At 40.6% G+C, this 18,862-nt stretch overlaps 2 protein-coding genes and 1 long non-coding RNA gene across 3 annotated transcripts in view; 2 read left to right on the top strand and 1 right to left on the bottom strand.

The window, feature by feature from the left end:
• LOC120305462 (aquaporin-4-like) overlaps positions 1–8,380 on the top strand; it is a 24,003-nt gene extending 15,623 nt beyond the window's left edge. Inside the window, exons 4-6 of the mRNA XM_039337355.1 lie at positions 3,054–3,221; positions 6,388–6,468; positions 7,089–8,380. Coding sequence (XP_039193289.1) covers positions 3,054–3,221; positions 6,388–6,468; positions 7,089–7,298 — 459 coding nt within the window. The 3' untranslated portion in view covers positions 7,299–8,380. The remainder of the gene's footprint in view (positions 1–3,053; positions 3,222–6,387; positions 6,469–7,088) is intronic.
• Positions 3,085–18,862, bottom strand: part of LOC120305464 — a 25,799-nt gene continuing 10,021 nt past the window's right edge. Inside the window, exons 2-6 of the long non-coding RNA XR_005556048.1 lie at positions 8,820–11,045; positions 7,064–7,269; positions 6,393–6,479; positions 3,796–4,014; positions 3,085–3,216 (exon numbers count right to left, since the gene is read on the bottom strand). This is a non-coding gene — a long non-coding RNA (uncharacterized LOC120305464). The remainder of the gene's footprint in view (positions 3,217–3,795; positions 4,015–6,392; positions 6,480–7,063; positions 7,270–8,819; positions 11,046–18,862) is intronic.
• The window catches only part of LOC120305463 (lens fiber major intrinsic protein-like), a 10,539-nt gene continuing 5,212 nt past the window's right edge, over positions 13,536–18,862 (top strand). The window contains exons 1-2 of the mRNA XM_039337356.1: positions 13,536–13,986; positions 18,237–18,401. Of these exons, the coding sequence (XP_039193290.1) occupies positions 13,627–13,986; positions 18,237–18,401 (525 nt within the window). The 5' untranslated portion in view covers positions 13,536–13,626. The remainder of the gene's footprint in view (positions 13,987–18,236; positions 18,402–18,862) is intronic.

The following is an 18,862-nucleotide window of genomic DNA, read 5'->3' on the forward strand; positions in this document are numbered from 1 at the left end:
ATTCTCACCCATTTCGACAACCCATTGCCTTCTTGTGCTTCTCCTATTGCATCAAAGTGCAAAGTAATTAGCTGTAGCAAAGGGTGGAAATGTATTTAATTTTAGATTTTTATCCAGTCTTTATTTATATAACTCAAGGAAGCTATTCCTGGCACTGCACTGTTCTGGACAGAGAGTTCTGATATTATTCTTGGAATATAATAATAATAACAACAACAATAAAGTTGGAAGGGACCTTGGAGGTCATCTAGTCCAACCCCCTGTACATAGCCAAGTACTCCTATCACCACTGGGACCACTTTGGCCTTTACTTTCCACATCCTCTCCAGAGCCGCCTTTCGGTCCTGGTATTTCTCCAGCTTTTCATCTCCTTCTTCCTACTGGTGCTTTCTCTTGGCACCATTACATCCATCACCACCACCATCTTCTGTTCTTTGTCAACTACCACAATTTTTGATTGATTAGCCAGTACCTGCCTGTTTGTCTGGATCTGGAAGTCCCATAGGATCTTAGCCCTGTTACTCTCCATGACCTTTTGTGGAATCTTTCATCTGGACTTGTGAGGGTCTAGCCCATACACTGTGCAGATGGTCCTGTATACAATTGCCAGCTACTTGGTTATATCTTTCAATGTATGCTGTTCCTGCCTGCACCTATACCCTGCCATTATGTGTTGGACTGTCTCTGAGACCTCTGAAGAGTCTGCATCTCAGTTCTTGTTTAGTGTAGTAGGCTTGTGCTTCTATGGATTTGATGCCTAGTGTCTATTCTTGTGCTACTACAGCAGGGGTAGGCAACCTTGGCTCTTTTATGACTCGTGGACTTCAACTCCCAGAACTCCTGAGCCAGCATGGCTGGCTCAGGAATTCTGGGAGTTGAAGTCCACAAGTCATAAAAGAGCCAAGGTTGCCTACCCCTGTACTACAGTCAGTGACTCAATGTTGTCTTTTAGTCCAGCCACTGATAGGATTTCCCAATATCTGCCACCTCAGCTCATTGTCAATGGTACCTCTAATGCACCACCTTATTCCGCCATTGCATTGCCTCTGCTTGATCTTCCTCCTATATGTGCTGCTACTGGTCTTCCTTCATGTATTCTGCTGCCTCAGGCATTCTCTTAGCAGCTCATCTTTGGCTGCCATCTTATTGATGTATTCCTGGATGCTCTGGGTTTCATCCAGGACCATAGCATTGACATTCATACATGTAAAACAATTTCGGTTGATACACAACAGTCACTGGAAGTTGTTTGAAATATTGTACCTGTTTTGCTTTTTTGTAATTAAAATAAGTATCAGTATTTTTGTGGGTTTAGTGGCTCAGTGGTTAAGACACTGAGTTTGTCAGTTGGAAAAGCTGGCAGCCCAGGTTCAAGATCTGAGCACTACCTGACAGGTTGAGCTCCCATCTTTGCTCCAGCTCCTACCAACCTAGCAGTTCAAAAGCATGCAAATGTGAATACATAAATAGGTACCACTTTGGTGGGAAGGTAACAGCATTTTGTGATATCATGCTGGCAAGTTGACTGCAGAATGTCTTTGGACAGCGCTGGTTCAATGGCTTCGAAAGAGATGAGCACTGCCCCTTATAGTTGGCAACAACTAGCAGAGTAAAATCTGTAGGGACTTCTTTACCTTTTTACCTTTCAATGGCTCCAGTCTAGCTTGCTGGGGAAAAGTCTGACAGAAATACTCCCTCTGCCTTGCCCAGTATACCTTATTTCCTATGAATTTGTGCAATTTATAAAGGTTACATTTTAGTCTAGTCCCGCATGTATCCTAATTTACAGCCCAAATGTTGGAGAGGTGGAAGCTTAGACGCAACATATTTTCATATTTGGTGGACTTGTAGAGATATAAAAGCTTTTGGGATTAAGATTTGGTGGAATATTCAAAAGGTTTTTAAGAGAAAGATAAAGTTTACTCCGCAATTATTTTTGCTGGGTATTATTGTAAATTTTGATGTCAAAGAAATTGATTTGATGCTGAACCTTATAACAGCTGCAAGATTACTTGTGGGGCAATATTGGAAGAAAAACTCTTTGCCTACTATGGAAGAATGGATAGTTAAGGTGTCTAATTTAGCAGAAATGGCAAAAATCTCCGCCTATTTGAAGGACCATTCACAAGAAAAATATATTTCGGTTTGGAGAAGATGGATTGATTATATTCAAAAGAAATATGAGACTAAAAAGTATTATCTTGCTTATGAGTAGATTTTAGATTATTTTTAATAGTTCAATATGGTTGAATTTATATTATCTTTAGTATTATGGTTTAATTATATTATTATTTTTGTTTTTAATTTGTTAATACTTGTTTTGAAAAGGAGTTAAAGTGTGTTATGGATTTGATTGATAGTATAGTCGGGTTATGTTAGTTAGATTATGTTTGTTTATTTTTACCCTGTAATCAGCTCTGGGAAGTGAGGGAGGGGTGGGAAGGGGTGGGAGGGGTTTGGGTTATAATGTATTAAATTTGTAAAACTTTTAATAAAAAAAAAAGGTTACGTTTTAGTCTTAATATAAGATGGGCATCGGGTATTTTCAAGCATAGCAAAGAATAAATAGTTAGCTGTCCTGTTATAATGACAAAACAAGGAACAAACATATTTGTATGAGTTTAATTAAATCTTTGTTATATCAAGTTTTGGTTGTCATTTAAAGTCTGCTTTTATTATTTTAATAACAAAAATAAATAAAAACAATAAATGTTTAAAATCATACGGTCACTTTGATATAAGCTGTCTAAAAATATTATAGATTAACTGTTTTGAAATCATACGAGTAAACTGTCCCTGATTTCTGCTGACTTCATAGATTTCTTAGCAACAATATGAAAATAGCTTGCCACTGCTTTCTTCTACGATGTATACCCCAAATAGTCTTGCATCCGAGTAGCCTGTGCATAGTTTCAACCGTTAATATTTGGACCGCACAATATTTTATGGGACAGTAAAAACTTACGCTAGTTAATATGGCAAGCCCTTGGATGACTTGCAGAAGATCTCTGCTCTCACTCTGAACCCTTCCTTCTTTCCCTTCTTCATTTTAGGTCAACACTGAGGGGAATGCAGGACAGGCTCTGGGGATGGAGCTGTTTTCCACTTTCCAGCTGGCTCTCACCATTTTCGCTGTAGAAGATCACCGGAGGCATGAACGAGGGGAGCCTGCTGGGACCTTGGCTATTGGTTTCTCTGTGATAGCAGGAGCTCTAGCTGCGGTAACAGCACAGATAAATAAATGCTCCAAAGTGCACCCAATTTCTGACACCAGAGTTTCAGTCCCCCCCAAATATGTTCCAAGTAGCAAATTTTAATTAAGGTTGATTTTAATTAAGATTAATTAAGTTAGATACTTGTGTTCGGCTGGTGATCTTTAATCATGGTCTAAAGCAGACATGTCAAACACAAGACCTGGGGGCCGGATGCGACCCGCGAAATGATTTCATGTGGCCCGCGAAGCCATCCTGGAAACAGTGAGGGAATGGCCCCCTCTGCCTTGGCCCTGACCCAGGCCAGCCGGGAGCCAATGTACAATTTTGTGGTGACTATTTATGCTGAAACGCATTCAGTCTTAGCGCCATAACCCCACCCCCCGCATGGCCTGAGAGGAACAGTGAGGCTCCTCCAGTGGACCATACCTTGGCACTTGCCCCGGTCCCACCCCCTTCTGCCAGAGACCCCCACTCCTGCCCAGGCCCCCACAGGCACCCTTGACATGAATGATGTAGAGCTGGCCACACCCATCCAGTAGGCCACACCCACTCCATCCGCACCCACCCTGGACACACCCACCTGGCCCCCTGAGGGCAACCGCAATGCTGATGCAGCCCTCAATGAAATTGAGTTTGACATCCTGGTCTAAAGGATTTTTGTTCAGTGGAGCTCATCCTCTGTAAGTGGATCCTCTTGTAAAAAGTGCAATTACAACTTTTATCCACAGTTGTTGTTGTTGTTGTTGTTTTGCTATCCATGGACAGTAACGAAACTAGAATGATTCTTAAACAGAAAGTCCTGGAAGGCAAGTGACAAAAATGAGTCAAACCTACTTCTGTTGGTGTTAGGTTGTTGAGAGTTTTAGTATTCTGAATCTGAAACTTGCAGCCTACCAAGCATCTTGCCACCTTGAAAATGCCTATCACAGAGCTTTTTCTCAAGCTTAATTTAACTCACTTTCATCTGCACAGCTGGAAGGCAGCTTTAATAGGAACCCCTACCAGGAGCACATCTGCCCTTCATGGCTGGTCAAACCAGTTGAGCACGTCTTGCTGTATTATAAATTTTATAGAGATCTAAATAAACCTATTTTGCCCATTAAACTACCCGGGTACAGGCAGTTTCCTGCTACTTCTATGGTTGTAAACTTTTGCACAGCAGCTTTGCGCAGCTACGGATAATGAACAGTCAGCGGCAAAACTGTAATCCATCTCTCTCAGCAACTGTAGCATATAATTTCCTATTGCTTTTTACATTCCTATGTGTTATACTGTGTGCTGCTTTATTATCTGGATATTTTAAGAAGCTGTCTTAAGTGGCTGGCCTTTAGCTGTAATTAAAAAAAATGTTCATCTCCCACAGTGTTAGGCTATGTTAGCCTGGTGAGATAGTCCAGACAAGAAGTGTAAGCAGAAGTACTAGCTCTATCTTTATTGTAAGGTTACATTAAAAAAATCTCGCAAGACTAAAAGTAACCCCCTTTCCTTAAAAAAAATAAAAATAAAAATCTGTTACATGATAGTTATCCAGTCTGTCCTGTCTCCCAAGGTCATTCCCACAGACCATTACAGGCTAGAACCAGGTAAATTCCAATTCTGGTCCACTTTGGCCATGAAGCTCCTAGCGTCACTTTAAGCAAGTCTCTTTCTCTCTCTCAGTCTCTCCACCCAACTTACCCAACAGAATTGCTATGGTAGGAAAAAGCAGAAGGAAGGTATTGGAGCTAACAGCCTCACTCAAAGCTGAAATAAATAATGAATTGTGAGGAAGGGTCCCTGCAAGGGGGAAACTGGTATGATGAGTTACAGTGAAGTGGCAGTTTCTCAGGAAGGAGGAAGAATATTCCAAGATTGGGGCAAGACAAAAGGCAGCACAGCACAGAGCTGGATAGGAGACAGAGGAAGAGAGACAGGACAGCCACTCCCTGGAATCTCCTAAGGCAGGGGTAGGCAACCTTGACTCTTTTATGACTCGTGGACTTCAGTTCCCAGAATTCCTAAGCCAACTATGCTATGGTGGCTCAGGAATTCTGGGAGTTGAAGTCCACAAGTCATAAAAGAGCCAAGGTTGCCTACCCCTGTCCTAGGGCAGTGTTTCCCAAACTTGACAATTTTAAGGCATGTGGACTTCAACTCCCAGAATTCCACAGCCAGCGTTGCTGGCTGTGGAATTCTGGGAGTTGAAGTCCTCATGCCTTAAAATTGTCAAGTTTGGGAAACACTGTCCTAGGGTATCTCCATCAGGGTAAGAGTAATAAGGGTTACTCTGGCAAGATTCTGTATACTGAACTGTGGCTGAATTGCTCTGTGTTATTCTTGGACAGAGCCTGACATCAGTACCTTAAAAATGCTTCAGAATTTCAACAGACTGACTCTCACACATTGGGGGGAAAATAACTGCATACAATAGATCAAATCTGAGAGTTTTATATCTCTCTATGTGTATGCCACGCCTGGTCCTGGGGTGAGCTTTCCAAATATAATTGGCATAAGCAAAGAAATGTGTTTCCCCAGGACAAAACCTAAACTTGTTTAAATTCAGCTACGGGTTCATTGAAAAAGGCCATTAAGTTAATACGATTACTACCCACGTATTTAATAAATTCCTTCCTCCTATTAAAAATTACAATGTGTAATATAGTGTCAGCCCTAGAAGGTAGAGTAGATCAAGAAATACTGTAGCTCTCGCTTTGTAGTCTCGGTAATGGTTCTTCTCTCTCTCTGGTAAGGTCATCCTCTTTACTGGACTTTTTGTGGAATATTGGTTTTGTTGTTCTTGTTATTTTATTCCACCTTTCTTCCGTATAACAAGGCAGAGAACATACCAAATATTCTTACCTCCTATTTTTTCCACACCAATCCTATGAGGTGAGCTGGCCTGAGAGAGAGTGACTGACCTAAAGTCACCCAGCTGGCTTTCATGTCAAAGGTGGAATTAGAACTTGTAATTTCCAGTTCCTAGGCTAGCACTTTCAATACTACCCTAAGCTGGTTCCAGCCAAGAATTTCAGGGACAGTAAATAGTCCTGAAGCTCAGCCAACGCACCAGCAACAGCTAGAAGGAAGACCCCCTTTTTAAAAAAATAATAAACAGGGGAAACTTTCATAGAACAATCTGCCAAGGGAGGAATTGAAATACAATTGCAGCTGGTCTCAAACTTATATTTCCTAGGGTACCTTCTCTGGAGGCAGTATGAATCCAGCCCGATCTTTGGGTCCAGCTGTCATCACAGGATTCTGGGAACATCACTGGGTAAGTAGTTACTGCAGTGGAGAGGAATAGCTTATTTCTATGGAGAGGAAGAGCTTGAGATTTTCCATCTCTTGGATGCCCTGAAGGAAGGGGGGGCAATTTTGGTAGCTACCTCTGGATTGCCTACCCAAGAGAAACTCCCTTGCTTCCTGTCAAATAACTTTCTGGAAATTCCAGTTTTAGGACGACCTTGAATGGAAGATTATATTCAGCATTTAAATCTGTAACTTGGAACATTTTAATATTTATCTGCTGTTATGTTGAATTTTCTGCAGCCGAGATGTTGACTACAAAGTACGCAGAACTTTTAAAATAGTATTTAGGTTGACCTTACACTCCCATCTTTACTAATTTCAGCCAGGATTAGGTATTTCCCCCCCCCCCACTCCAATATGCGTTTTCCTGCTTCTCTCTGTGTGTGTCTTTTTCTCTATACTAGTCTTCCCTTAGGCTTACCAGCATGTTGCTTGAGCCTTGCTAGGATACTTTACAACCACATTCTTGCCAATCGGTTGGAACTTATGTGATCTCTCCCAACCCTTCCAAGGGCTGATATATATACTGCTTCAGAAACCACGTCATGACTCTCTCTCACCCGATCTCTCATTCCCACTTTCCAGGTGTATTGGCTCGGCCCTATTCTGGGTGCCGTTCTGGCTGGAGTATCTTATGAATTCTTCTTTGCTGACAGTGCTTCCCAGGAAAAGCTTGTGGCCTGCCTGACGTGTCGTGACATTGAGATTGTGGAGGCTGCCAGCGTGTCTCGGTCTTCACTCTCAGCTGTTGCTCAGGCTAAATCACCTGACAAAGAAGAACATGGCACTGAGTAGGAAGCTACAGCAATTCCCCATCTCTTCGTCTTCTTATAAAGCCTCTTTTCAGCTTCCAGCTTCCTTCCATCTTAAGCAGCTTCCTATGTATTTATATTTGTACTGACATTATGTGTTTTTTGAGATTGGTGCTCTTAAAGCAGTGCTGCCATCATGACTCTACCAGAATTCTGATTCTGTTCACAGTTTACAACAAAAATAGAGTCAAATAGAGTAATTCAAGGAAGGATAGAAGCCAGGATTCCTAGATTCTCATAGTTTTTAGATAAGACCTAGTACATGATGGTCATCAGCTTCATTATACTTGGTGACTCCTCCTTTGCCACCATCAGTCTCTGATTTGAGATACACCTAATTTAAAACCCATGTAAATGGAAAGCTAATGAAAACCCCACATAGATCTCACATAGATTTTAGAAACTAAAAATGGTTGCAGGTTAAGAGCCCAGTGCTTTGTTTGGAAGTATGTCTGCCTGCCAGAAAAGAGATATAAGTAAGGTATGGTGGCAGGGTCTCCCGATTTGGGAAGGCCTAGCAAGAGTCCTACTGTCCAGTAGTTGAGTATTTTGTCTTTGATCATTCCTGTGATGGCACAGGTTTTATGGGGGTACTCATGACATGTTCTAGAAATTCCAGATGGGCCCTTGGCCCCAAACGTTTGCTGATCTAGTGAGATAGATCTAAAAAAAACTAAGAAAAAATGGTTGTTCCAGTTTCTGTTCTAAGGACAGATATAATAATCTGCAAGATAGATTGGAACAAGGCCTCCTGCCTTCTGTTCCAAACTCTACTTGTAATTTTATTGCATGATCTTAGACAAAAGCTTTTCCCCACATTTGTGTCTCATTTGTATTATAACACCGTATGATACTATACTGTGTACTGATATATCTATGGGCAATCAAAAGTTAATTGTTAAGAATTTCTAATTTCCGATTGGTTGACAACCAGCCACAATATTACTCCTTTACTTCAGTCCTAGAGGAGATCAACCCTGACTCCTCTTTAGAAGGTCAGATCCTGAAGTTGAAACTCAAGTACTTTGGCCACCTAATGAGAAGGAAGGACTCACTGGAGAAGAGCCTAATGCTGGGAAAGATTGAGGGCAATAGAAGAAGGGGACGACAGAGAATGAGGTGGCTGGATGGAGTCACTGAAGCAGGAGGCGTGAGCTTAAATGGACTCCAGAAGATGGTAGAGGACAGGAAGGCCTGGAGGAAAGTTGTCCATGGGGTCGTGATGGGTCTGACACGACTTCGCAACTAACAACAACTCCTAAATTAGATTGCTGATACTCAGTATTCAGAACCAGTTTCTAGGTTCCAAATTCTTCCCTTCAGAATGTTATGCGAACTTTTTTCCTCTAAAATTCTACTTAGCAGAACCAGAATTCTAGTAAATGCCAGAATAGATTCTGGAAGCCTAAGAACCCTCATGAGCAAACATTTCAGGAAAAGCAGCGTGTTTCTCTTTGCCACATGGATGGACTTTGACAAGAGGCCTAAGCCAGTGTACTCACACCCATCCCTGGACCTGATGTGCAATAAAATACGAGACTGTGATTGAGCATGCATATGCTGATTCTCCTCTCCTGTGTCCTTCAAACATGCTGGCCCTGGTCAAATGCTGAGCCCAGCATATCCCATTGTCCTTGCTTCTTTCCGACTTGGCAGTTTTTCCTCAACTTGCCCAATCCCAGAGCAGGCAGATAAATCCCCTAGAGCAGAAAGAGAATTAGAGTCTGTTGAACAGTTCTGATTAAATAGCTGCTCCAAAATGCTACGGTGACAAATATTCCAGAGAGGCCTCTTTTGAAGCACAAGGGCCCTATGGTTTTATTCCCATCCCTTCACTGAGCAGTTAACCCCTAAGACTTCACCTCCACAGATGTATTTCTACCTTGGTTGTTCTCTCAGTTTAACTTTATTTACTTATTTATTCATTTATTTTTATAACTGGCATCAATTCCAGTAGATTCTGAGCAGGGTATAACAAGGTCAAGAGGAATAATAAAACCAATAATAAACAATTATAGTAAACCATCTGAAAACTAAAGATCATAGAAACCCATAAATCTACAGTAATAATCTAAGGGCTGAACATAACATGGATTAGAATTGTTTTAGCTTGTTTAAGCTGGGCCGGGGTCATTTGGACCTCCAGGAGGAGAATATTCCATAAAATAGGGGCCATCCCTCAGAAGGCCTGACACCTGATTCATACTCTGTGTATCTTGGGAGGAGAAAGGACCTGCAACAGACTCTCTCTTGATAGTTTGTTTGGATGGGCAGAATCAATTCTGCCAAGGTATTTCCTGATACATCCTAGTGCTTCCTGTTAAAATTTTTTATTATACAATTATCTTGCCTCGTTCAGAAATGTTACAGAGATCCAGACAATATTTTCCTTATCTGTAACTTTTGTAGATTGAAGACTACCTTTGGCAGGGCTTCCATGTTGGGTTTTTTTCTTTTTTTCCCCCTGAAAAATCATAGATAATACCACTTTGGAGTTGCAGAAGAGACATTCAGCCAAGTGACAGAGACTCATGTAGCCTGCTTATCTTGCTTTAGGGCAGGCAATGGATGGCATTTTTTGTTCACAGAGAGATCTGTGGTGTCATTCAATATAATAGTTGAACTCCAGGGATGATGATGGAGGATAGAATACAAAGAGCTGTTTATCTGCAACATATTTCGTTGGTAGGAATTATTGGTGATATGGTAGGAGTTGAAGTTCAATACATCAGTAGAGCAGTAAGTTTGGGAAGGCTGAAATACTACAGAGCATTCTCAACAGCTCTTTATTGTTGCTTATTCCAATGGCATCAGCTAGCAGGGTAGCATTAGCAGCAACTGCCTATAACTAAATTAAGCCTTAATCACCAAACTAGTACTCAGGAACCATCATTATATCTTGACTGTTGTGACTATATCCTATCCTATCCCATCCCACTCTGTCTTAACTAGTGAGTACCAGTTTGTTTTGTTCTATTTTAATAATGATAATATTTACAGCTAATAGCTATCATCCTTCATAGTTCAATAATGCTGTCCCCAAGTTTATGAGCTAAATTGTTAGATCTCAGTCTAAAAATAGCTCATGGGGGGTGGGAGATAGTGGAGGAGAAATGGGTGGTGTATAATTGCGGGAATCCCTGAGATAAACTAATGTGGTTTATATTGATAGCTCCTACCACCTTGTATCAACTCACTGTTTGAACCAGCATTATGGGAATTTGATTTCAACCAAACTGTGCAATCAATTGTGCAATCCTGTATTAAAGATGCCATAGATTCTGGGATTGATAATGAGTGAATTGTTTAAAAAAAATATCAGAAGAAGATAGCTGGGGGAGAAATACTGTACAGAAAACACAAGAACATCATACCAGATTAGACGTGCTTCCAGTTTTCAGTGCCAGTCAAAACAATGTCACAAAGAGTCTTGTCAAACGGGGGCTTTTCAAACCTGTACCTAACTCTAGGAAAAATATCAGAAGCAAAAACATTCAGCGTCTGATCTGATTTTATGCAGTGATCATGATAGGACTGCCCACTCTATCTTCTAGGAGAAAAATGTCCAATGATATAAAGAGAAATTATTTGGTTCGGAGCTTCAAAACAAAGCAATCAATATATTGGTATGTTTTTAACCTGCTAATGACATGTTGATGGTTCTGTGCTCAGACTAGGCTGGAAGTAGTGGAACAGCTCTTACCTCACTGTATCCTATGGGATGCTGAATCTAGGAGGAAAAACACAGAAAATATAAAATCATAAAACATCTGACATGCCTTCAGTTTCCAGTCCTAGTCAGAAATAATATCATTAAGAGTCTTACGAAACATAGGGTCTTTTCCTACTCACAGCTAACTCTAGGACAAACTTGTTCTTAACAACAATTATTTTCTGCTGAGTTTCTAAGATGCTGCCTTTACCTTGCCCCCAGCCCACGAGTGAGATAGCCTTAACATTTTCTTAATGCAGCATTTCTCTCCTCCTCCTCCCTATTTATCCAAGAACAGTCACAAGGTATGCAAAAGCTACTATTTACTTATTAGATATTCCACCTCTATTAGTTTTATAAATAAGGTGGCCAAGATTCTTAATACTCCTTCCTTCTCCTATTTTCCCCAGAACAACAGCCCTTTGAGGTGAATTGGACTGAGAGAGAGTGACTAGCCCAAAGCTACCCAGCCAGCTTTCATGCCTAAGTCAGAACTAGAATTCACAGTGGTCTCCTTGATTTCTCTAACCATTTAGCCATACACAAAACTAGTTCTCTATCAGGCTGTTATGGTAGGTATGATGTTGGAAGTAAATCTGGTGCAGCAGAGAACTGACACGAACATCTCCCTGCATCCGTTTCTGTAGTGCTTTCCTTCTCTTCTGGAACCTTGAGGAAATCTTATCACCTTAAATCTTGCTGCCCCAGAATGCATCCTTACTGTGCATCCACAATGGGACCTTCCCATGTTGCTGACTATACATCTGTGCTACATAATGCTGTATAGGCAGGGACTGGATTCCTCACTGCCCAAAATCTGAAGGTCACCATTCCCTAATCATTGTATAGGATATATATTCTGGGGCAAGGTTTGTAAGGTCCCAGCACTCTGCCCAATCCATTTTTTTTCCTGTTTGTTTTTCCAAAGGATTGTTGATCTGTTGGTCTAATGACCACTAGTTGACAATGAAGAGTTGTCTCTTTTGACTACAATATAACAATCTTCCTGCTTTGTGCTGCTCATTTGCGGCCGCTGGCATAATGTTCCTAAGAACTGGGTATAAGTAAAAGAAGTGTTAAACTCTATGGTTCTTTAATACATGCCATAACATTTTCCCAAAATGATTACTCTATTGATCTGTCAAGCTACTGATCTTAAGTGGCAAGAGAGAGATCTTGGCTTCCATCTAGAAATCAACCAGATTTGTGCAACTGAGAGGGATCTGCTGAATAAGTATAGCTAAAGAGCTGGATTTTGAGAATGGGGTTTTCCAACTGTGTGCAAGTGGACAAGTCAACCTATTCTTCAAATCACAGCAACTACAGCAGTTGCAGAAGTTGGGTTCCAATCTTCTTCATAATTAAAGCAATAGAGAATCAGAGGAAGGCCCTCTGCCCATCTCCCATCCAACATGCATGGAAATGATATTCAGAAATAGAAATCGTGTCTGTGCAATGTCTGTCCGTCAGATGCTTTGGGTTATAGTCTCTCAGTTTAGGAAGCAATCATTTCAGTTGACAGAATTATTAGAACTAAATAAACTACAAATTGGCTGCAGAAGCCTGGTTTCTGGTCTGTGCCAAAGCAGCCCTGCACCACAGGTACAGAACCCAGTATCCAAATGAAAGGAGGAAGTCCGAATGTAAACCTGGCAGATCAACTCTGATTACATCATCCCAAACAGCTTTTTCCATATTCCTAAGACTGTCCATGTGGATGGTCTTCTGCTGGCATAACTTTGAAACTTCCATTCCAGTTATCTTCATGCTCCCCTAACAGCAGGCTGATAATGAGACAGAGGCAACATATAAAGATGTATGTTCAGCACTTTCTGGACACACTTAGGTGGCAGTGGAAATGCACTCAAAGGCAATAGAAATATAGTAGTGATGATCAATCAAAATCAATCAAAATAGCCAATTCCATTTTGACAACTCATGAATTAATTGAGAGCTCTTCAATTCAGCAATGGAAAAAAGTCAGGAGACAATATCCTATGATAGCAGTGGACGCTTCCCTGGCACAATCGCACACATGAACCAACCATGACATGTCACAAGTAGTCAAAAACTCTGGCTGCTTGCTAATGTTGGAAATTAGGCAGTTTCCCTCTCATGCACCTCTGCGTTGGGAAGAACATGCAAGTGTCCCTCTAGCCTCCAAGACTCTGATTTGGGTTGTGAAGGAGGATTCCATGCCATCTCCCCTACCTCCCAATGAATGCCACAGAAGCCATTTGCATCAAAAAAAAATCTTTCTACAATAATTGCTAGGAGGAAAAACACTTGAGCAAGGAAAAGGGCAAAGTGGAAGTGAAAGGGTTCGAATTATTGGAGTTAAAGCTCTGATAGCAGCCACAGGAGCTAGGAATTGGCTTATGCCTACACCTTTACGTCAGACAATGAAGAGTTAAGAGACCCCAATCAGTCAATCTGAGTTCCCACCTCCTGGGCTGGACTATACTAGCAAACCTTATAAAGTTCACAGCCACAATAGAAAACAAGGGTCTTAGGTGGAGGGGTGGTGCAGCAAGCAGCAGTGAGCTTCAAGACCATCCTGCTGCACCCTGTTCAGTCTCTGCCCTCCTCCTGACCCGCCATGTGGGAGGCACGCTTATTCTCCTTTTGGAGAGCTGTTTTTGCTGAGTTCTTCGGGACTATGTTCTATGTGTTTTTTGGGCTGGGGGCTTCCCTTCGCTGGATTGTTGGCCCCTTAAACGTTCTACAAGTGGCCCTGGCTTTTGGCTTGGTAGCAGCTACCATGGTGCAGTCTCTAGGCCACGTGAGTGGTGCCCACATCAACCCAGCTGTCACCATGGCCTTTCTGTTGGGTTCGCAGCTTTCCCTCTTCCGTGCTGTCTTCTACGTGGTGGCCCAGGTGTTGGGAGGACTGGCCGGTGCAGCTGTGCTTTATGGAGTCACCCCGACAGCACTACGGGGTAACCTGGGACTCAACACGGTAATGGAATCATGCAAAGCTGTCTGGAAATGTTTTTAAGAGGGGGGTATCCCTACAGCTGGAGACAAACAATGAGTTATCATTGCCGTATATAGGAGATTTTCTAAAGGGTTGCACACTGTGCCCTTTAAAATCTGGATTACTAGGGAGATTATTGGGAACCAGAAGTATGAAGGTACAAAGTATACCCCATGTAGGAAAGCTTGTTAATCCTAAATCTAGAAAGATGAATCTGCTAGCATAGAACCTGAAACAGGAATTGAAATGTTTTCACGGGTAAATTATTTTTGTCTCAACAAGTCTCTTGGAGTAGTTATTGGGTAAACGCCAGATTGCCCGGGATACTCTACATAAAACTTTGTAGAGCATAAAAGAGAATATGATCGAATTTTATATCAGTGTAACTGGATATAGTAAGAAGATTAGTTAAAGAGTGGGAGGATGAGAGAGATGCAAATTAGGTTTTTTGGGATAGGTGATATCAAAGGCACTTTTCATGAAAGAATTTTGTCGTTGTTGTAACTTTAAATCAGATCTGCAATTAATTTTGAAGTAAATCACTTCTACTGCATTTCGAAAGAAAAGCACGCATTGTTTTCCTAACCAAATCTGGCTGGTTGATCATATCAGAGAACATTGTTCTTGTCAAAAACAATCTTAACTTGAGGGTTTTCAGGTATATTACCCGAAAGCCAGATTCACTTGATAGTGAGATGAGCGGCATATAAATTTAGCAAATAAAAAAAATATGTGTGAGTTAGTATTAAATCTAATGAACTTTTCTATGTGAAAACCCTTCCATACTTGGTGTAAACCCACTGTACTGCTAGAATATTCCCTGATGGAAATCGGCGAATACTATCACTATTACTAATTCTGAAACTTATTTTTGTTTGTGTAAAAAGAGAAAGTTAGAATTTGTACAAAAACATAGGAACATTTCAAGTGAAAGATAAAGTTCAGGATCCTCGTCATTCGATAGGGTAATGGCATATCATATTAAAAACTTCCCTTGGATAGCAAAAGCTTCCCTTGGATAATAAATTTCCTTTTTGTAGTAAATGAACTGTTTTTAGGAGGCAAAAGTACTGTATTTTAGAAAACCCTCAGACCAGCATTTCAGCTGAGTTTAAAAGCCTTTTAATTATGGATTTTGAATTGACATATTTTGGATTTGAGCAATAATTGCTGGATATTTAAATATCAATTATCAGAATGAAAATTATACTAGGAATGTATCTTGGAATAATCAAAATCTGAGTGAATTAGATTGTATTGAATACAGTCTTTGTTCGTGTACTGTACCTATTTTTACATTTTGCTGGTGATCTAATTTTAGATATCAGATTTTGGAGGTTTGCAATAATGGATATTCAAATTCCTAGATGAATTCTTGTGATACAATTCTGTTCTAGATGAATGGAAGGCATCTGTATTCATCCTTCTCTTACAGACAATGAAATTATTTTAATTCTATTTAGAGGTTTGTCTGTAGCGGCCTAACAGCCTAACAGATTTTACACATCATGAGGCGGCTTTTAGACTGTTATTTTAACACCAGCACTTTCTCACTCACAGGCTGGGGATGCCAATACAAAAGGATTTCTATAGTTCAGGGTTGGACTTTGAAGTACTTGATCCTCTCTGAGCTTGGTTGTTTCTTTGCAGATGTTTCATTACCCAACTAAATAATGTCACTGATGATGTTACGTAGTTGGTAATGAATAGCAAATAACTAAGCTCAGAGAGCATCAAACCGCACAGACTGGGGATGAAATGAAGGCAACCTTATAGGTACAATGCCCCCCAAAAAGGCACTATTGTAACGCATTTATATCATTGTGTCTTCTAGTGAGAAGTTCTAAACTGAACCGATTTCCTCCCATTTTTGCTATGGGAAAAACTGAAATATACCTACCAATTCCCTTGCTGATTCAGAGCTTCTCAGCATTGCTTGGTTGTCTTGCTGTCTTGTTTTTGGAGGGGTTCTCTTAATCCCTGACTTGCCTGCCAAACAACCTCAAGGCACATTTCTCTGCTCTGCATATTTTCCACCTTATAACACATTGAGCTACAGCGTCCCATGGACAAATTTCAATAGCTCATTGGCTACTTTGCAGAAGGACTGGCCCTTCAGCTGAGCCAATGTATGACTTCTAGTGATTTTTAGACCACTAATTGTGGTCTAAATGAGGTAGTCCTCATTTAGTGACTGCTTCCTTTAGCGACCACTTAAAGTTACAACAGTGATGAAAAAGTAACAAATCCTCACATTTATGACCTTCACAGGTCTGTAAAACAAAGGAAAGCTAAAATAAGATCATAAGCACGGTTGTCACTTAGCAAACGCTTTGCTTAATGACTGAGTTGCCCTTCCCAACTGTGGTCACTAAATGAGGACTACCTGTAGTCAATATAAATTTTGCCTTGTAAGTCAAATGTTGCTGCTTTGAAACTCGGCAGGGGCATTATTTATTTACTTATTATGATTATTAATCTTCAGTTCGATTCACAGTCTGGAACTGGTAAAAACTTAACAGTTCAAGTCCTAACCAAGGACTCAAGGTAACATCTATTATTATTATTATTATTATTATTATTGCTGTTGTTGTTGTTGTTATTTTCAAGTCTCTCTGTGCTTAATTTTTTTAATCAGTAAAATTCCACCATTTCACTGATTTTCCTGACACATGATAAGAGGGCATCCTCTTCATCTCCAAATTGTACATAAAACCTCTTCAGTACAAAATGTTCTAACCAGCTGTTCCCACGACCTTGACTCTGAGGAGAAAATTGTATGCCACTGGACCCCCGGCTTCATCCAGAGGCGGTTAAAAATTTGTGGGGTGGAGTGAGCATGAGATGGGCTCTTTGGTGAGAGACTGCAATCTGACAGAATGTTAATTCCAGTCCAGTCTCAAAAGAAAGATGTCATAAAAGGAAGACAACAAGCCAAAAAGACAGTAGACTGAAGGAAAACTAGCAGGGATTAGCTAGATACATTTTACCTCACTCCTTTATGCTTTGAGTTCCAAAAAGGAGTGTCTAGCTGCCATTTTAATTTTTTGCCCAAAACATCACTTTGGATGGCATTGTGGGAAATTAAAATCCCCGCCCTGTTAAATTCCCCTCAGTTAAATCCACTAGTCAGCAAAGATGGGTGGCCATCAAAACACATTTCAAGCCGGGAACTGACTCTGAAACCTAGTCAGCTGAGAATAAAACAGGACTCTAAGATTTAGAAAGTCTGCAAATTCACAACCCACAAATTGGTGCTTGAATTTTACTATTAGGAGAGAGGGCTTATTCTATGCAACCTCTTTCAACTCCTAATTTTGAAGAGTGCAGTGGTGGCGGCAACGGGACACAATTTGGCTAAAACTGGTTGGCGTCAGAAATGGAGTTTGTGGATTTAAGAGTCCCTTACATTTTCTTACATTTTCCCTCGTTGTTTACCCAGTGACACATATACATATGTAAATGGTGAGATAAACAAAGGGGTAGGAAAATTTTGGGGTTCAGGTTTTAGATGAGGATGTACTAATTTAATGTACTAATTAGATTTAATGTACTAATAAACAATTGCTTCCTTGGTTAGAAATGTAGTGTAAAAAAGTCAGACTAGATAGCTTTTAGGAGTGATTAAATATCCTAGATTAATGATTGAAATATAAGTTTACCTCAGGTTCCAAAAATTAAATCAGGATGATTCATAAAAATTAAAGGCACAGCAGCATTAATTAACTGGATGAGCATGTCACTGGGAGTTGTCCAGCCTCCACCCAACGAACAAGAGAGAACTGAAAGAAGAAAATCAGCTATATATGTGAGAGACAGGCGTACATTAGAAAATGCCCCTGCTGTGTTTGATTTATCCACTTGATATAAATAATAGACTCTCAAGATTTGTCTCATTCATTCGTCTATGCATCTCTAAAGCTTTCTTCCTGGCTACAGACTTCCTGTTCCTTTATAGACCTATCTTACTTTCCTTTATCCCTGCCTCACCTTGTTGAACCTCTAGCTTGACTAAAGTCAGGTCTGGTAGATAATCACATGGGCACTATTAAAATGTAATATCTTCATTCTACAAACCTATGCTAGATGTAAGTGCAATCAGTGCTCCCTCCTAGTATGCATAAATAATTTCTGGAAACCAAAGACCCTAAGAGGTATAGTTGGGTATTGAATGAATTATAACTTTTGCTATTCTCATAGTTCTATCCTTCCACCTATCTTCCTGGCTACAGATGCACCCTAGTATAAACGTAAGTCAAGCTACCATTGTGGAAATCATCCTGACCCTACAGTTTGTCCTCTGTGTTTTTGCCACCTACGACGAGAGACGTAATGGACGCATGGGATCAGTGGCCCTGGCAGTTGGATTCTCTCTCACACTTGGACATCTCTTTGGGGTAATGATTCAATATGCAAGATGCACTAACATATAGCCAGCTGTAATATATTTAGGCAGTCTCTGTAGTAGCCACCTCATCAGGCCTGGATGGAGATTTACTTCCAATAGTTCCCCTCATTCTTAACTGCATCCTTTTCAACTAGCAGTTTAACTTCGGATCTTTCTTCTGTTTAACTATTTTGAATCTATAAAGTAGAGGGGGGGGGAGGGAATCTTTCTTCCCATCAAAGGGAATCTTTTGGGATGGTCATGCCTTTTTCTGGAACTACTTTTATGCCGGCATGGATTTGAAGAAAGCTTTTGAAATTAAGCCTATGGCCACATGAAATGAGTTCAGGGCTCCTTGGAATGCAGGTGAACATTTCCAGTTTGCTATATGGAATCTACTCAGTGTAACAGTTGGTCCCTTTTATTTATTTTAACGGCATCCTTTAAACTATCTTTCAGTGGGTATACATT

The sequence above is a fragment of the Crotalus tigris genome, unplaced genomic scaffold, assembly GCF_016545835.1.
Source record: "Crotalus tigris isolate CLP2741 ecotype Arizona unplaced genomic scaffold, ASM1654583v1 scf7180000017674.1595824, whole genome shotgun sequence".
NCBI lineage: Eukaryota > Metazoa > Chordata > Lepidosauria > Squamata > Viperidae > Crotalus > Crotalus tigris.